This window comes from Cygnus atratus, chromosome 1, assembly GCF_013377495.2.
Source record: "Cygnus atratus isolate AKBS03 ecotype Queensland, Australia chromosome 1, CAtr_DNAZoo_HiC_assembly, whole genome shotgun sequence".
Taxonomy (NCBI): domain Eukaryota; kingdom Metazoa; phylum Chordata; class Aves; order Anseriformes; family Anatidae; genus Cygnus; species Cygnus atratus.
In genome coordinates, this window is record NC_066362.1 from 193,958,973 (window position 1) to 193,975,857 (window position 16,885).

The 16,885-nt window shown below is 34.6% G+C and overlaps 1 protein-coding gene across 1 annotated transcript in view; it reads right to left on the minus strand.

The window, feature by feature from the left end:
* The window catches only part of DYNC2H1 (dynein cytoplasmic 2 heavy chain 1), a 167,238-nt gene that overhangs the window by 126,310 nt on the left and 24,043 nt on the right, over nucleotides 1-16,885 (minus strand). The window contains exons 23-43 of the mRNA XM_035542461.2: nucleotides 16,262-16,417; nucleotides 16,058-16,172; nucleotides 15,554-15,724; nucleotides 14,954-15,336; nucleotides 14,066-14,198; nucleotides 13,860-13,977; nucleotides 13,578-13,690; nucleotides 13,371-13,490; nucleotides 12,240-12,390; nucleotides 11,324-11,526; nucleotides 10,632-10,814; nucleotides 10,267-10,449; nucleotides 9,881-10,104; nucleotides 8,935-9,050; nucleotides 5,801-6,000; nucleotides 4,877-5,141; nucleotides 4,319-4,526; nucleotides 3,805-3,934; nucleotides 2,235-2,390; nucleotides 926-1,185; nucleotides 14-260 (exon numbers count right to left, since the gene is read on the minus strand). Of these exons, the coding sequence (XP_035398354.1) occupies nucleotides 14-260; nucleotides 926-1,185; nucleotides 2,235-2,390; nucleotides 3,805-3,934; nucleotides 4,319-4,526; nucleotides 4,877-5,141; nucleotides 5,801-6,000; nucleotides 8,935-9,050; nucleotides 9,881-10,104; nucleotides 10,267-10,449; nucleotides 10,632-10,814; nucleotides 11,324-11,526; nucleotides 12,240-12,390; nucleotides 13,371-13,490; nucleotides 13,578-13,690; nucleotides 13,860-13,977; nucleotides 14,066-14,198; nucleotides 14,954-15,336; nucleotides 15,554-15,724; nucleotides 16,058-16,172; nucleotides 16,262-16,417 (3,835 nt within the window). The remainder of the gene's footprint in view (nucleotides 1-13; nucleotides 261-925; nucleotides 1,186-2,234; nucleotides 2,391-3,804; nucleotides 3,935-4,318; nucleotides 4,527-4,876; nucleotides 5,142-5,800; nucleotides 6,001-8,934; nucleotides 9,051-9,880; nucleotides 10,105-10,266; nucleotides 10,450-10,631; nucleotides 10,815-11,323; nucleotides 11,527-12,239; nucleotides 12,391-13,370; nucleotides 13,491-13,577; nucleotides 13,691-13,859; nucleotides 13,978-14,065; nucleotides 14,199-14,953; nucleotides 15,337-15,553; nucleotides 15,725-16,057; nucleotides 16,173-16,261; nucleotides 16,418-16,885) is intronic.

Below are 16,885 nucleotides of genomic sequence, written 5' to 3' on the forward strand. Positions count from 1 at the left end.
CCAAAGTGTTTACCTGCTGCAGAAAAGCCACGAGAGTGATTGTTCCCCATTTATCAGGTTTGGGTAGATTGATATCCTTTAAATACAAAACAAGCCTCTCACAGTCCTTTGGTCTGAATACTCGACCAGTGTTTGTACTGATTACAATGCAAGTTTGACTGAGTTTTTGTATAAGATGTTGAGAGGTAGTTTGTGCACTGCAGTGAATGGTAGCAATCTGAGTGGATCGGAGTTGAGAAAATGCATAACGAAGCAGCATCCTAAAATAGCAAATATGTACATACATGTAAGCATAAATAATACATAAATGCATTAAAATACTGGGTATCCAAAATATTCTACAGCTTTTGAATTAAAATGAATATACTGCATACTATACTAATATAAGAGGTGCTGCATGAGGTTTGCTGAATTACATATTCTTGCCTTTTAAATGGTATCATTTTCCATTCGAGAAAATTAAAGCAGAGTATACAGCTACACAAAATAAATATCTAGTCTAAATACCTTGTATATATTGATCCAACCCAGCTAAATAAGGAACCTAAAATAGTCAACAGAATAAGTTTAATTCAGTTGCCTGCACCCAGGCACCTAGGACGACCTCTTGAGATGAGACCAGGTATCTCATGTGCCTTTCAGCTGTTGCCCCATAATAGTACAGGTTTTTCAAAAGTTCCTGTTTCACATCTAAAAGCCTCATGCAGATGTCTTAGCTACATAGTGGTAGCTTGAGCTTTCCCAGAATTTATCGATTTGCCACGATAGAATGTTTCATTTCATTAATATATAAATGATAAATAAATGATATTCTGTAACTAAAAATTAGAAGTTCACATGATAAAACCATTAATACAACATATTACAAACTTTTTCAAACAGCTAGAAGTATATTTTGCTTAAAATAGCAATTTATTTTTTTTACCCCTTTCCACATCCTTCAGGACCCACAAGAAGAAATGGCTCCTTATTGTTCAAGTCTAGCCAGGGTCTAAAGTAATCTAACCCCCTCTGCATGTCAGGGGTTTGGATGACAGGAAGTGTTTGAAGATTACTGAAATGGTCAGCTGTTAAATTTTCATTTTTCTTCAGCTGATATAGCATTAGTTGTCCAGTGTTGGTGTCATAATACGTGTCCAGGGGCTTCCTTGGATTTGGTGGAGATTCTTGTGCCCAAGTGAAGATCTTTAAATAAAATAAAATAAAGTAAAATAAGGTTTCTGTTAATTCCATATTCCAAATGACAAGAGCAACAATTTGAAATTCATATAAAGAATGTTTGAATAATAATTTTATAAAAACAAGCATTTCATTAATCCATTTTATAATTTTAAGGCTATTTTTGAAATTGAATTCAATCATATTATGCATGTTTTACAATGAAAACCTTAATGAAACAGTAAGATATTCTCTTCCACATATTTCGTTTTTTGGAAATATAAACAATCATCAACTCATTGAAATCAAAGAATATAAAATAAAGTGTATTTAGCAAACCTTTATATAAACTTTTTATTATTATTATTAGGCAACATTCATAATAATAAGACAAAAAACAAGATAATTCATTGCCATGCATGAACAGCTAATTCCAGAAGCTGAGTCCACCCTTAACCATCTGCCCTGCATGTAAGTTACAGGCTGTCTTTTGGAAAGAAGTATTTTGTTCTTTCCAACACAAAATCCGAGTGTGGTTGTGGATATAACTCTCTCCAGAGACAGCCTTATGTCAGCATTATGTACCAGTATGACATAGTTTTCCAGCACTAGTGCCCTCAAGTACACAAAGACAGAACCATACCCAAGTGCATACAATATATAACCTCAAAATAATGCTGTAAGAACACATCCCTGGTGAGGTGCAAAGTCCCCATGTTATTATTTCAAATATCCTGAACAAAACAAAACAAAACAACAACAAAAAAAGTGTTAGAGATGCAGTAAACACATAATGTGGACTCTAGATGGTTCTTGCATAAGACAGTACGGACAGAGACTATTCTGTATGACTCGGTGCTACACCAAAGGATGGCTGTCTGGGCTGGGTGCACTTAGCAGGGACATACGAAACATTTCTTTACTTCTGAGCTACTTCCCTGTAAACAACACAGACTGCAAAGAAATTAGAGCACAGATATTCTATTACTACAAATTTTCATTGTCAGAAGACAGAAAATCGCTATTCCTTTTAAATGTTCTGAGAATTTTTTGATAAACTTGCTGAAAAAGATTACCTCTTTTGCAAATTCTTGCCGTGACCTCATGTTGAGATTGCCACCAAGACCCCGTAACAAGTTAATGATAAACTGTCCACGATCAGTACACCCACGAAGATGAGAGAGTCCATTCATCACAGTTCCAACTAAACTTGTTTCTACCACAAAGTCATTCTGTAAATAGCAAGTTGTAGCAGATTTAAGCATGCTCCTAATAATAAATGTGATGTATTGTTATCAAACTACTTTTCATTGCCCAATGACCCTTCCAGAAATTATCCCAACCCCGCTGTTCTAGAAAATTCACCTGATGTGAAATTATTTTAAACATTGATTTGCAAGTATTAATCCTGTATTTAATTCCATATTTAATTATGTATTGATGTAATATACTAATCAGAATTTTTCTTATGGATTTTTAGACTCCATAAGAAACCAATATAACTGTATACTGCAAATCTCTCTCACAAATACATTTTTTATGGATTTTGCTATTTAGCACCAAAGGATTTGCAGCCTCAAGATTAATATGATGGCTTTCCTTGGTATCCAGATGAAGATACTTTTAAAGTAGAAAAACATCCGTGGGTGAAAGAACATCGAGGGAAAGTAGGATTTAAAAAACAACAGGACCATCTATGTTCCCTAAGATGACATAATGCAGGTGTCCCAAATACCAGTTTATTGGCCACAACAGTGAGGATTTCTCCTAAATAATATTGCGTGCAACATACAACATTTGATCAATACAAATACAACTCCTTCATAAGAAGGTGAGGCAGGGAAGGATCTAGACTCTTTAGAAAAAATATAGAACATGCAGAACAATTATCCTGGTGCATGTCTTAGCATCAGAATCCAGATAATGTACAAGGTTTTGGACAAAATCAAATTAAATATACCCTTAAGGAAAATTCTTTTTTACACTGTAATTGAAAATTACCTTTTGCCTATTAAAACCTCTTTCAGTGAAAGTTTTGAGTAGAATTTTAAAGAGCTAAAGTTATATACTTAAATCCAGGACAGGTTATTGGGAGCTGTGAAAATTTAGCATTCTGAACAATCAGACTACTTTTTTAGATATCCCTCTATCAATCTCTTTAGGTGTCTAGCTTTATATTGTTCCCTAACCCATTATAAGATCTGGTCTATGCTATGCAATGTTTTAACTTTTAGGGTTTTTGTTGTTGTTATTTGTTGCAGACAAGTTTAGAAAAACTTTTTTTAAAAAACATTTTTTCATTTTTAGCTTAGACATTCATATCTTTCAAATCTTTGAAAACATACAAATAAATGTCCAATGTAGAAATTTGAAGATGGATATTTAGTTTCACAGGAATACATGAATTTAACCAGTTAAAATTTATTAAATGTTTCAAAAATTTACATAAGGCAAGCGGGTTTTATAAACTCACAGGGACTAGAATGGTTCCAGTACTAATCTTATTAAGAAAATAGCCAGCAAAAAAGCACTGTTTGTTTGTTTTTTTTTTAACTTAAAGAATATGAATGATCTTGTCAGAATTAAACTAGATAAATGTATCACTTTAACAGAAGCTGAAAAATTATCAAGTCTTCAGTTACTAACCTGCTTCACAACCCAGTTTAAAGCCTTTTCAAAATAGTCCCCAATCCAGTTTTCAAGATTGCATCTGTATTCTTCAGGCTGACTTCTTAGCCAAGACTTTATGAGAGAATTAAGATCTATATCTTCGTCACTAAATTAAAGCAAAAAAAAACAAGATTCAAACAAACATAAAATTTCCACATCTTCACATAGACAGGTTCAAATGGAACAAAAACATTCCAGGAAAAGTTCAGGGAAAGACTGTAACGTAAGAACTTTCAACCAATTATTTTGGATCTCCAAGGGTCACACACAAACAATCAATCCAGCATTTCTCATTCAACAAGTATGATTAGCCAAAAAGGTTTTAATAGCACAGCTTAAAAGGGATGTGCAACCTAAAGCAAATTCTCTCAGTGATTTGCTTTTTAAGTGTACAGAAGTAATTCAATCACTCCATACAGTTTAGAATATCCTTCTAGAAAAGTTAAGAATACTTACTTACTTTAAGAGTATGCAATACCCTGTGACTTACCTCAGAAAGATCATTCCCATTCGAGATATTGTAGCAGGAGAAGCACAACTAAGATCATGAGTCTCAAATATAAAGTTGACATTTGAGCCAAACTGAATTCTTTCCCCACTAGGCATAGTCAACAATTTGTTGTCATCCAAAACAGAATTCAAGGATTCAATCCATTCAGGATCAATATCACCATCACAAATTATCCATGAAGTAGTATCTATCTCCAGACACAAAAATAAAATATCAAACCCAAGAAAAATAGTTAGGGAATGCTGCCCCTGGCTATTTTAAAACTATTTCTTACTCTTCCTTCATTATAACTTTAATATATAGGCTCTTTAAGGATATTCCTCACATTACCTTCTGATGTCTAATTTTGCTTTCTTGTCATAAAAGCTAGAAAGTGCATACCAGTGTCTATTCTCCAGTACGACAATCACCAAAAGTTTTACTTAACTTACAATATCCACAAATTATTAATAACGTATTGTAAAAATGTAATTGAAAATAAACAAACAATTTCAGTAAATTAAGCACAATGATCCACATACTCTCTCATAAACATACCTCGTGATTCTCGTACCACTTGTCGAGCACTATTTGTTAGCACACCATCAGACCACTCCCTGGTATCCACATCGATATGGCCTAACAACTGATGACGAGGCATCGCTTTCGGATTCATGGTATACTGTTTCACTACTTTGCCGGTTTTACCAAGTGCTGTCTTCAACATCCGCCAAAGTGTCGATTTACCTGCACCACTTGGACCTACAATAACTACACCCATTCTTTGACATAGTTGTTCATATAATTCCAAAGCCTTCTTGATCTAGATAAAAAAAGAAATAAAGGTTATGTAAAGTAGTATAACTAAAGCAATCATGTACTTTTTTCATATTTTTCCAATATATTTTGCAGTCACTTTGTTTCTATAATTTCAAAATAATAGGTATTCATAGGAGTAGTTCAAATTCTGATACTAAAGAGCAGCAAGAAACTTACTTTGCACATTAGAAACATTTCACTAAATTACTAATATGAAAATATCAGCCCTCTTTGGATACTATTTTTTCCTGAAAAAAAAAAACTTTCACAAAACTTTAGCTAGCTCTAAATAAATAAATAAATAAATAAATATAGCTGAGATAAAGAAATGATTGATAAAAACAAGTGTTCACATATTTAATTCTTTCATTGTCCAAAACATCCATAGGAATTCCTACGTGACTTGAACAAAACTGTGTATCACATGTTCACATCTTTAAGCTTTCTTGAACTGTTTTTCATTCAGTTACACAACTGATCTCCCATGCTTCGGCCATACAGATCTGATTTATACAGATAAAAACAATCTAACTTTCAGTTATTCTTTCCTTTTTTTTAATACAAGATTTCATTCAAAAGTAGAAGGAAATGAAACAAATGTAATATTCATTAGTCCTAACTCTGAATAACTAGTTTTGTTTTGCTCTTGTGGTTGATGTTTACCTGAGTGTTTATAATTTCCAGGTGTGCTTCTTCAAAGACTTGTTTCAAAGCTGTAGTTAACTTGACATACTCCACATCTTTGAAGTCAATGCCAGGGAAGACATCTTTAACCAGTGCATCAAATCGTGCACAGTCTGCAAACGTAAGCTTTGACATGGTATTAAGCCGCAAAGCTTGAACCACCATGTGACTTTCATTAACTGGAAATAAAAAGAAAGAAGCCAGATTATTTTTTTATTTGTTTGTTTGCTTGCCTTTTTTTTTTTTTTTTTTTGCTTGCAATGTATCAGTGCTTGAACCCACACTGCTAAAACACTGAAGGTAGAATCACAGTGGAGACTACAATCCAGTCTTTGTAACACCCTACCTGGAAGTTAAATGAGTGAGTGCCTCATTGTAAGCATCCTAAGTATCATATGCTGACAAGTGCATTCTATGCAGACAGGAGATGCTTATGATACTGCCTAGATATTACATAATAGCATAATAATTAAAGCAGCACTAAGAACAGCAGTGCACAATAGCCTACTTGTTAAAGGATTCATGTAAGAGATGAAGGACCTGGATTTTAGATCTTCCTCTGCCAGAGGCAGTTTGAAGTCACATCTCTCAAGTGCATCCTAATTAACTACAAATACTCCAGAACTGAACACTCTCCACAACTCCTCTCAAATCTGAAGTACCACTGACATGTAAATGTTTTGGGACTAGAAGAACAGCCACAAGAAAGCTTTATTCTGCCAGAAAAATAATGATTTCATAACGGGGAAGGCACGGGGCTCTGACCTCTGTTTTTTGCTTTTCTAATGAAATTACTTTCTCATGTAAAATCTCTCTTTGTAGAGAGTGGGATTAGGAAATACAGGTGAAAGTCATCCTTTGTTTCTGCCCTCCTTCTGAAAGCATGATTGCCCTAAAAAAGAATGCACTATAACCTAAATTCAACCCAAGGGGCAGAAAGTGTCTGTTCCTTAATCTCCCCTTCCTCTGTGTCTTTCCCCTAAATGTTCCAGAGTCTGAGAACTAGTATACCCTTCCAGGATTTGGATAAAGTTCAAGCTTCTTCATTCTGGACAACATTTTAATTGCAAATATTTCTATAGGCAAATTTTCTAAATACCGTGATAAAGACAAAAAATCTTGACATTAAGGAACTTGTTTTAGACAGCAAAGCAAGCAGTACAAAATTTAAGCAATGCGTAAGGGCATGGACAAGATTCTGACATGTCAAATTATTCTGGCTGAACAACAGAAGTAAACAAAGAAACAGGAAACTCCATTTGACAGAAATACTTTAAGTTTCTAAAGCAAAGACATGAAACGAAAAATTTCTGGGTCTATATCATAAACAAGACCTATCCAATTTGCCTCTCATGGGGATTACTGAAAATTATAATTTAAACTAAACAAATTTCAGGAAATTCCACATTTCTAAACATGAAGGTAAAAAAAAAGTCATAGCAAGGAACATTGGTAGAAATGTATCCTAAAACACATCATTGGTAATCCTTTAGCAGACCCAAACTGAAGTCAATTACAAATTGTTTACCACTCACTGTCAGACCATTTGTCATGGCAAGATTTGTAAACCAAAGCTGTCTCTAAAAAACTACGAGTATAGTCTGGACAAACATCCTCAGTAAGCTTGCAGACGACACCAAGTTAGGTGCATGTGTTGATCTGCTCAAGGGTAGGAAGGCTCTGCAGGAGGATCTGGATAGGCTGGAGCGATGGGCTGAGGCCAACTGTATGAGGTTCAACAAGGCAAGTGCCGGGTCCTGCACCTGGGGCGTAACAACCCCAAGCAGCACTACAGGCTGGGAGATGAGTGGTTGGAAAGCTGCCTGGCCGAGAAGGACCTGGGAATACTGGTTGATAGTCAGCTGAATATGAGCCAGCTGTGTGCTCAGGTGGCCAAGAAGGCCAACAGCATCCTGGCTTGTATAAGAAACAGTGTGGCCAGCAGGGCTAGGGAAGTGATTGTCTCCACGTACTCAGCTCTGGTGAGGCCGCACCTCAAGTACTGTGTTCAGTTTTGGGCCCCTCGCTACAAGAAGGACATGGAGGTGCTCGAGAGAGTCCAGAGAAGGGTGACGAGGCTGGTGAGGGGTCTGGAGAACAAGTCTTACGAGGAGCGGCTGAGGGAGCTGGGATTGTTCAGCCTGGAGAAGAGGAGGCTCAGGGGAGACCTTATTGCACTCCACAGGTACCTTAAAGGAGGCTGTAGCGAGGTGGGGGTTGGTCTGTTCTCCCACGTGCCTGGTGACAGGACGAGGGGGAATGGGCGAAAGTTGCGCCAGGGGAGGTTTAGGTTGGGTATTAGGAAGAACTTCTTTACGGAAAGGGTTGTTAGGCACTGGAATGGGCTGCCCAGGGAAGTGGTTGAGTCACCATCCCTGGAGGTCTTTAAAAGACGTTTAGATGTAGAGCTTAGTGATATGGTTTAGTGGAGGACTTGTTAGTGTTAGGTTCAGAGGTTGGACTAGGTGATCTTGGAGGTCTCTTCCAACCTAGATGATTCTGTGAAACATATGCTGTTTAGGTGAACAAGAAGCACTAGTTGTTGTCCAAAAGACGTAAAATGCTCATCCACCTTCCATTCTTAATTACCACACAATTAACACCCAAACAACAATAAAAAATAAAAATTATCTAAAAAATATACAACCCAATAATCCAGTACTTTCTACTATTTCAATCTGTCCTTGTATCTACTACTGTCTACCAATCTGCATCCAAGTAATATGATCCTTATTTTTTGCCATGTGACAATTACAGCAAACCTCAAATAAAATCAGAATGGTCTGATGACTGATGAATAATGACAGCATCAGAGGATCAACACTCCTGACCTAAGCAAAGTGAAAATAACAGTTTCTGAGAATCATTTAGAATCATCCCAGAAAAAAAATCTCTGACTATCCTTATCACATAAAAGCTCAATCTAGAATATGACATCAGTCTTTTGTAATCTCATGACAAAGAAGGACTTTCACAGGTGTTTTTTCTTCCTTGCTAAATAGTTTCTAGATCCAAGCCATGGCTTCTCAAAACTTCAGTGATCAAGAAAGATACAGAGAGTAGTATACGTACAATACCCCAAATAATCAAAAGTTTGACATGGTCAATCTTACTTTCTTGCTTTACTTCACTTTTCTTCAGCTGACGAAGAAGACTGCCACAGCCTCTCAGAACAGTCTTCAGGGCTCGTAAACCCCAATCATAGTGCTGCTGTGGTGTCAGAAGCTCCCTAAATTTAAAAACAGCAATGTTGTAACAATCATTAGGCAACAGCACTGGAATATTTTTTTTTTTGGCCAATGACTATGCTCACAAGATGGTTTTGGGCGAAAGAAAAATAAATGAGTATCCGTAGCACTATCTGTAATGCAATATCTGTAATGTTACCATAAAATCTTCAGAGAGAGCATATTTAGCAGCTAATGTATTATTTATTATCTCTAGCAGCATTAAGTAAAATCTCCAGTAGTTTATAAATTTGTTCTCTCTAATGTGAATACTTATAACCAAATAGTCACTTGCATTTAAACTACTTCAAGAATCAAAATACACAACACTTAATCATGCAGTCATATGCTTATATTCATCCTTAATGAGGGCAATACGGAAGCAGTACTTCGCCACCTTAAGATTTTTAATGAATTGAGATTTTAATGCTATTTAAAATGCTATTTAAAATGTTATTTTCATACCTGAACTCCCAATATATTGCAATATTTTTATTCTAAAAGTCTTTAAAAGTAGTAGCTACAGAGATTTGGACGGAACACCATTCAGATTTAAGGGCTGTATTGAAAGTAAAAGTTCAGGTGACTCCAAAACTGCACTTTTATGGCTAGCTTTGTTTCTGACACATAGCTTTCCACAATATCCAAGTCATAAAATATTACAGAAAATTAACAGAAATTATGTGTAGATTGTATCCCTACAGTCATGATTTGGCATATGCTAGACAGAGAAGAAACAGCATTGCAGGAAAATAACCACAACGATTGATGAAAAAATAAAAGCAGTAGGGAACAGAACTACAAACATACTAAGAAAAGAAAATATGCTTACCTTGCTAGATTAAAAATAGCCACTAATTTTCTACCTAGTGTTCTGGCATCCTTAAAGCCCTCTGAATACAAAATCACTTCTGCAATGAGTTCATTGTCTGGATGAGTCATAGCTACTGGCCTAAAAAGTTGTTTGAGGTTATCAGGCAGTTTTTGTCTTCCTCCATAACCTTTTCCAGCAGGATTCATAGTGATAAAAATTCCAGAATTATGATCCATTTCAACCTGGCATTAGACGTGCAAATGTAATAGTATATTGTCACAAGAAAGCATTGAGAAATGTTGGATATACTGTGTTTAGTTATGGTAGCCGTCTTTTAAGTTAGTAGAGACCCAGTTCCTTAAAGACTATTTTTACAAGAAAACAATAAGTAAGTTTTGATGTACCTTTTTGCCAAGCAATTCACATGAAGGACTATGTTTCTTCAAGGCATGTTGAATTGTCTGAATCTGCATGGATACTGCAGATAGTACAGCTTCTTCAAGTCTATTGAATTCATCAAAACAGCCCCAGGCTCCACACTTCACTAAACCCACAAATATGCGCCCCATTGACTTCACATCAATGCCCTTAAAATTAAAAAGAATACTATTAAAATTCAAATAACAAAAAGTAATAGAAGACTGTTCTCCCAACTATTAAAAAAAATGTCAAAAGGAACCTGACAAATCATTATTTTTAGAATGTAATATTGTTCTATGAAGTACGTGAATAGATATCCATTTACTAAATTATACAGCACTATATTCACCTCATCACAATTAAAGACTAATACTTGTCTTCCAAGAAGTCCACCCAAGGCCTTTACTGATTCTGTTTTTCCAGTTCCAGCTGGACCATAAGGGTTGCCTCCAAGGCCCATCTTCATGGCCTGAGTAAGAGTTAGGTAACATTTATCTGTCAAAGGTGTATAAACAAGTTTGGGGGAATTACCCTGCAGAAACAAAACAAATTATATAGATTGGTGCACAAAATTTAGTTAAGATGTAATTTCATTAATTACATTCATAAAAAAAATAATTTGAAAACAGGTAAACAGATAACACAATTGCCAAGATTATCTCTAAGTATGTGCATTTGTTCACAATTATGAAGTTCTCCTGACTTTATATAAAATGTCAAAGCTTTTTTTTTTTTATAATTACAGAAAATGTATTTAAAAGGGAATGAAAAAGGGGTCAAATCAAATGTATATATGTATCTGCACTTTAATCAAAGTAGCAAGCATATTAGAAAGTATTTACATGATACTGTATTGGAAATGCTTTCCATACAACCATTGCAATTACCCCATAAATATCAAGAGCGAAAAATGGACACTACGGACACAACAAAGTTGAAACAAATATGGCAACAGATGGAAGGCAACTAGCAGCATGTGTGAAATGAGAAAGTGTTTGATACATATTTAAAAGCCACCAAACAAAATTAAGAATACCACACCTGATATTCATAAGTATATTGGAGTTCAGCATCTACCATCTGTACGTAACATTTTTGGTCTTTCATATAAAATCTCAGCTGTTTTTTCCAAGCCCAGTCTTCAGCACTGTGAACCTGAGCTTGATTTAGCTGCTTCACCAAATCAATGTTATGAATAATATCAAGAATCAAAGCTTTAAGCTTGAGCTCAAGGTTCCCTGATTCTGCAAACAACCAAAAAAAAAAAAAAGGAAAAAAAAATTAGAATACTAAGGAAGATACATTAGCCATTCTCAAGTGCATTGGGCTGCTTTGTATTATCAACTGATTTATTCAGATCTTGTTTTAATTATACGTAGGAAGATTATTAATCAGCATAAAATGAGATCCTGACAGAGGAAGAGAATCATCATATGACTTCACTTGATAGACAGGTGACTATCCTAATCCACATGATTTTTGTCTGCCTCTATGCTCAACAGAGATAGAGGCTTTTCCAGAAAGCAGTTTACTCCAGAAGTGTTTTCAGCTATGTCCTCTTTAGCAACCAGTGAGGCACAATCTGTTAAGTGATATGCTGAAGCTCTGAAAAGTGATGCATCTGGAGCTTTTACCTCAGAAGAGTGGGAGTGCAGGAAGGATCTCGAGAGGGAACGCTCTCTATATATACAGCTATATTAATTTTATATTTAGCTATTATATATATAATTATATTCATTTTTATTATATAAATTACCTATGTTAGCAAATATGAAAAAGCTCCAAGATAGTTTTTCATCTAAATGAAAATCTATTGTTCACTGAAATATTAAATACATTAATCTTGGCAAAAATAGGCGAGTAACTTGTAATTTCCTGTTTAAATAAACAGAATGCCAAAAGCTAATGAACTATAAAGCCATTGTCAGGCATTATATATTAGAGATCATTTTTGTACCTGTATTGCCACTATCTTCCATACTAGTATCAATGCTAGTATAATGTTCCAGTTTAGCCATGAGTTCTAATTCTAATTGTTGCAGATTGTGGTCTTTGATAGCACTTTCAACATCTTCAGTGAACTGAATTTGTTCTGCCAAGGAAAGAATCTTTGGAAGAAAAAGTTCAAATTATATTTTATAATACGGAAGACAAAAAGGAAAAACGTTTTTCAACTCATTTATTATTGCTTATTATGAAAATATTATCAATGTTTGAAGTATTTTACCACATTTTTAAATGAAGCGATACATTTGCTATGTTCTTAAGAACAAATACAGCCACCTTTAAAAACCTGACAAAATTCATCAAAACCTGGCAATGTAATCTAATATAGCAAGTTCCTTAGCTGTTCTACAACACATAGCACCAAAATTGTCAAAAGCATTGATTCCCCATAACTGATGTGTAATACAGAAACTAACACTTTTTAGACACACTGAGGCCACAGTCAACAGGCTCAGGAGCACCTCTGACTTTCTGTATTACTGACCAGCTAACACAATATTTTGTCTTCTGGTTTCTACACACCATTTATGTTTCAAGTACTTTAAGTTCACTGGAAAAACACTGTGAGAGCTATAAAGATTCAGTCAAACTTGGAACTGGAAAGAACTGTATCACAAAATTCCACCAATTATATCAGTCCGAAGATTTGTAACAGTAACTAAGTTACGTGTGCTGCCGGTCCAAATTGCATTAAACAAGTCCATTTTCATGACTACTTTTGTTTATAGGGGTAATGTTTAGAAATTGTACTGTAATCACACTCAAAGTGGTTTCTTTTTAACATTACAACATCTTAGTAGCTCCAAATCTAACAATTACTACTAACTATGATCAAGATTTACATCAAATTTAATAAATTGGATGTTAAATCAGGTGCCATGTAAAAGACTTCAGAATTTCAAATGTTTGCAGAATGATAAAAAAGAACATTTTAAAGAATTTCTCTATATGAATAAATAGAATTTGGGATTTGTTTTGAGTTTTCCTCCAAATCCATACGTATACTTCCTTACAAGCCTTCAAAAATAACTTTTTTGTTATATCTAAGACTACACAATGGTGCTATTGGATCATCTGCTACCTGGGAAGGGAAGAGCGATGGATCAATTGAACGTTGTGATTTTTTTCCAGCATCAACACAGTCAATTAACATTTTTTTTAGGGTCTCCTTCATCTCCAAAGCCAAACCATTTAGCCACACCTGACAAAAAGATAAAAAAGCTCTAGTTACATAACAAATTAACTTCTCAAAGATTCCTGGAAATATACCTGGATCAAATTTTCTTACCTCCACATCACTTGACAGAAGAACTTTATTTCTAAGTGGCACAGTTTCTCCTTCTACTGACTTCATGGCAACTATGTATTTAAATTCTTCATCAAAGCTCACACTATTTATGCCTATTAATTAGAAAATGGCAATGAAGTCATATATCATTAAGGTCTTAAACATTAAATCCTTAAGGTCTCGTAGCAGAAAGGGAGAAAAAAGTCTGCAAGAGATTATTTAGTTTTGAAGAAACTTATTTCTAAATAAGTGCATTTCACAAATGAAGAGTAATTGCATTACCAGCAAAAAGTTTCTTGAGATGGGACTGGATAACCGAAGGATTCGTGGATTGTCCTAAAATTTCTAATAAATCATCATCTCCAATGAAGTAGAATCTTGGAAATGCTGAGCGCTTTTCCTGTATAAAAACAGAAGATTTTTTGTTGTTGTTGATCTAAATTCAAACTTACTTTCTTTACAGGAAACTTAACTAATGTCAGCTGTACCTCCAAAAACTCATTCAAAGATCTCTGACACCTCTGAAGCTGGTCAAGCAGGGTGATTAAGGTATTTCTTAATCCTGTCCGGGCATTCAGTGATATTATTCTATTATCCCTTTTGATATCTGACATAACAGATCTTGACAGAAAAAAAAAAAAAAAAAGATTAATTCATAAAACTACCAGTTTTACATTCAGTTTTAATCTGAATGGAGTATGCACACAATTATTTAATAAAAATTAAGGCAAAGGTAAGCTGTATAAATATCTGACATATAACTTTCAGTTTTCAGTATCTATGATGAAACAGTTCAGAATTTACATCAATGTAATTTAATAACTGTTTTTTGTTAAAGTATCTCCATCCAAAAGCAAGAAAATTAATTTTTTGACTTTTATCTCCTTCTATGAAGTCACTTTAACTCAAATCAGAACAGGTAATGGTAGATGTCTTTCTACATTGATGAAATCTCTTCCCTACTTATCTCCACAACTTGTTTGGAACAAGTAAGCCTTCTGCTTGACCTTTTTCGCCCATCTGTGTACTTTCATAGCAAAGAAAGTACTTCTCTTCAGCAAGAAATGATTCTTGAAGAACAATTCCGGTTCATTTCACATGACTAATCTTGTGTTTGCATGCCTTGTTCAAGATCATTGATGTTTCATGCAATTCCGTTATATGTGAAACATATACTCCACTAAACAAAATCTATGTCTTACCCATTCTGTTCAGACTTACACACAGCCATGCATCTATACCTCCTGAATTTCTGTTCCTGAATTTCTTCGCCATATATATTACAGATGTTCCTTATATTTTCACCATGAAGAACACTGTAGCCTACATATTGCAAAAGATACTATAGAAAATAAGCTTCATTGTATATCACTAACCTAAAGTCTTCATCAACTCTGCTAAAACGAGCCTGTTCTTTGGGCAGAGCTCCACGACCGAATATGGGTTCTAAATATACCCATTTCCTCTGAATTAGGTTTAAATTCTGCAAAAACTCATCCAAATCAGCCATTTTTTTCTCCCAGATGGACACTTTATCTTCAAAACCTTTGTAATATGGAGAATCCTTGAGGGACTGTAAAAGACAGCGATGATCTCCAACTTGGTTGACTATGTCTTTCCAGTCTTTAATAAGCCTGATAGTCTTGCCTTGGCTATCTTCATAATCTGTTAATGTAAAGACAGCTCCAACTCCCCAGAGTTCAAGTTCACGTAATGCTTCTCTGATTGTAACTTCTCCTTGGGCCCGACAATTCAAATCCTATTTATAAGCACAAATACATTTAATTTCAAACTGCAGAGCTTGCAATAAACTTGTCATTCAAAAATAAAAGATAAATTCTATTTCTACAATAAGACAAAAATATAATTACGCATACAGAACAAGATATTCTATGGAAGGACGCTGTTGCATTTACAAAAGAATACGAGATAAAACATAAAATAAAAATAGTGCCTTTACATGTCATTATTCCTACCTTAAGTTCCATCGCTTTTTCTATAATGGCATCAGTCACTTTAAGCAGATCTCCAAACAGCAACCCCTCAAGCGTAGTGCCTCGTGGAAGACCCAAAAGGCGAAAGAGATCCAGCCAATGGTCTGGAGAAAGATGTTCTCCTCTAATATATTTTAGGATTGGGATTATCATCTATGGAAAAAATTCATATCTGAATCTATCTTGTGCTTATGCAAATTAATAAATTAACTGTTAATTTTCTTCTCACGGTAACCATTCTTCAACTAAATCACTTTTTTTTTCTCCTTCCAATTCCTAGGCTTAATTTTTATGAATTTGCTCAGGAAAACTCATTGTAAAGTGTGTGCTCATGTAAATTGTAATCCTTGTACTAAAGAATTTTTTGTTATCTAATCCAAACCTGTTTTAGTTTAAAGCTTTTAATGAGCAACATGATGAAGTATGCTACCCAGTAATACCAGAACACTTTTGATTTTAGATACTTTCTTATAGTTAGCATTTTACCTTATATTTGTCCACTTCTTTTTGCAGCTTTACTGTCATTACAGTATGTTCTTCCATCTTCCTAATTTTTTCATTCCAGTTAAACAAAAATTCTTCAAAAAGGTATGTTTTACTCCTGCATTAAAATTAAATACAGAAATGGTCATAACACAGTATTATAACCACACATAAGTGTCCATGAAAAATAAAGTAACAAAATCATACCGAAAAGTAATCCAGTCTTCTTTGGCTTTCTCCTGCAAACCTTGATAAAACTCTTCATACAAAGCCCAGACTCCTGCACAGCTCTTAATATCCTGACATACAACTTTTGACAATGAGAAGTCAGGCTCTTCCAATTTAAAATGATGGCATTCTTCACTGAATAAAAACATCATTGCAACATACACTATGTTATTCCATTATACATTTTTATAAAGTAATAATAGGGATAACCTTCTTACACAGCAATCTTTTCCATATTCACAATTATTTTCCATAAACTTTAATTTCTTTATTTATGAAATGAATTATTTTGTGTCCCCCCAAAAAAGGTTAAAAAATAAGTTTGAATGGATTGTTTCTTCCTTTTAGGAAGAAAGTACATGCTAATTTTATTTTCTGCATATTTAAATGCCAAGCTAAGCATTGAAATAGAAAACTTTGTCCACTCAGGATATCCAATGATGAACTTACTGAAAAGTAGGCACTCAGAGGAAAAAAAAATCTCTCCTTTTGCACAACAGACTAGTGGTTAAGACACTTGCTCAAGAAATGAGAGAAGTGAGCTCTAGCCCACTTAAGTTGTAAGAGGACTGAAGCAATAACTCCCCTTTCTTGGGCCAATAT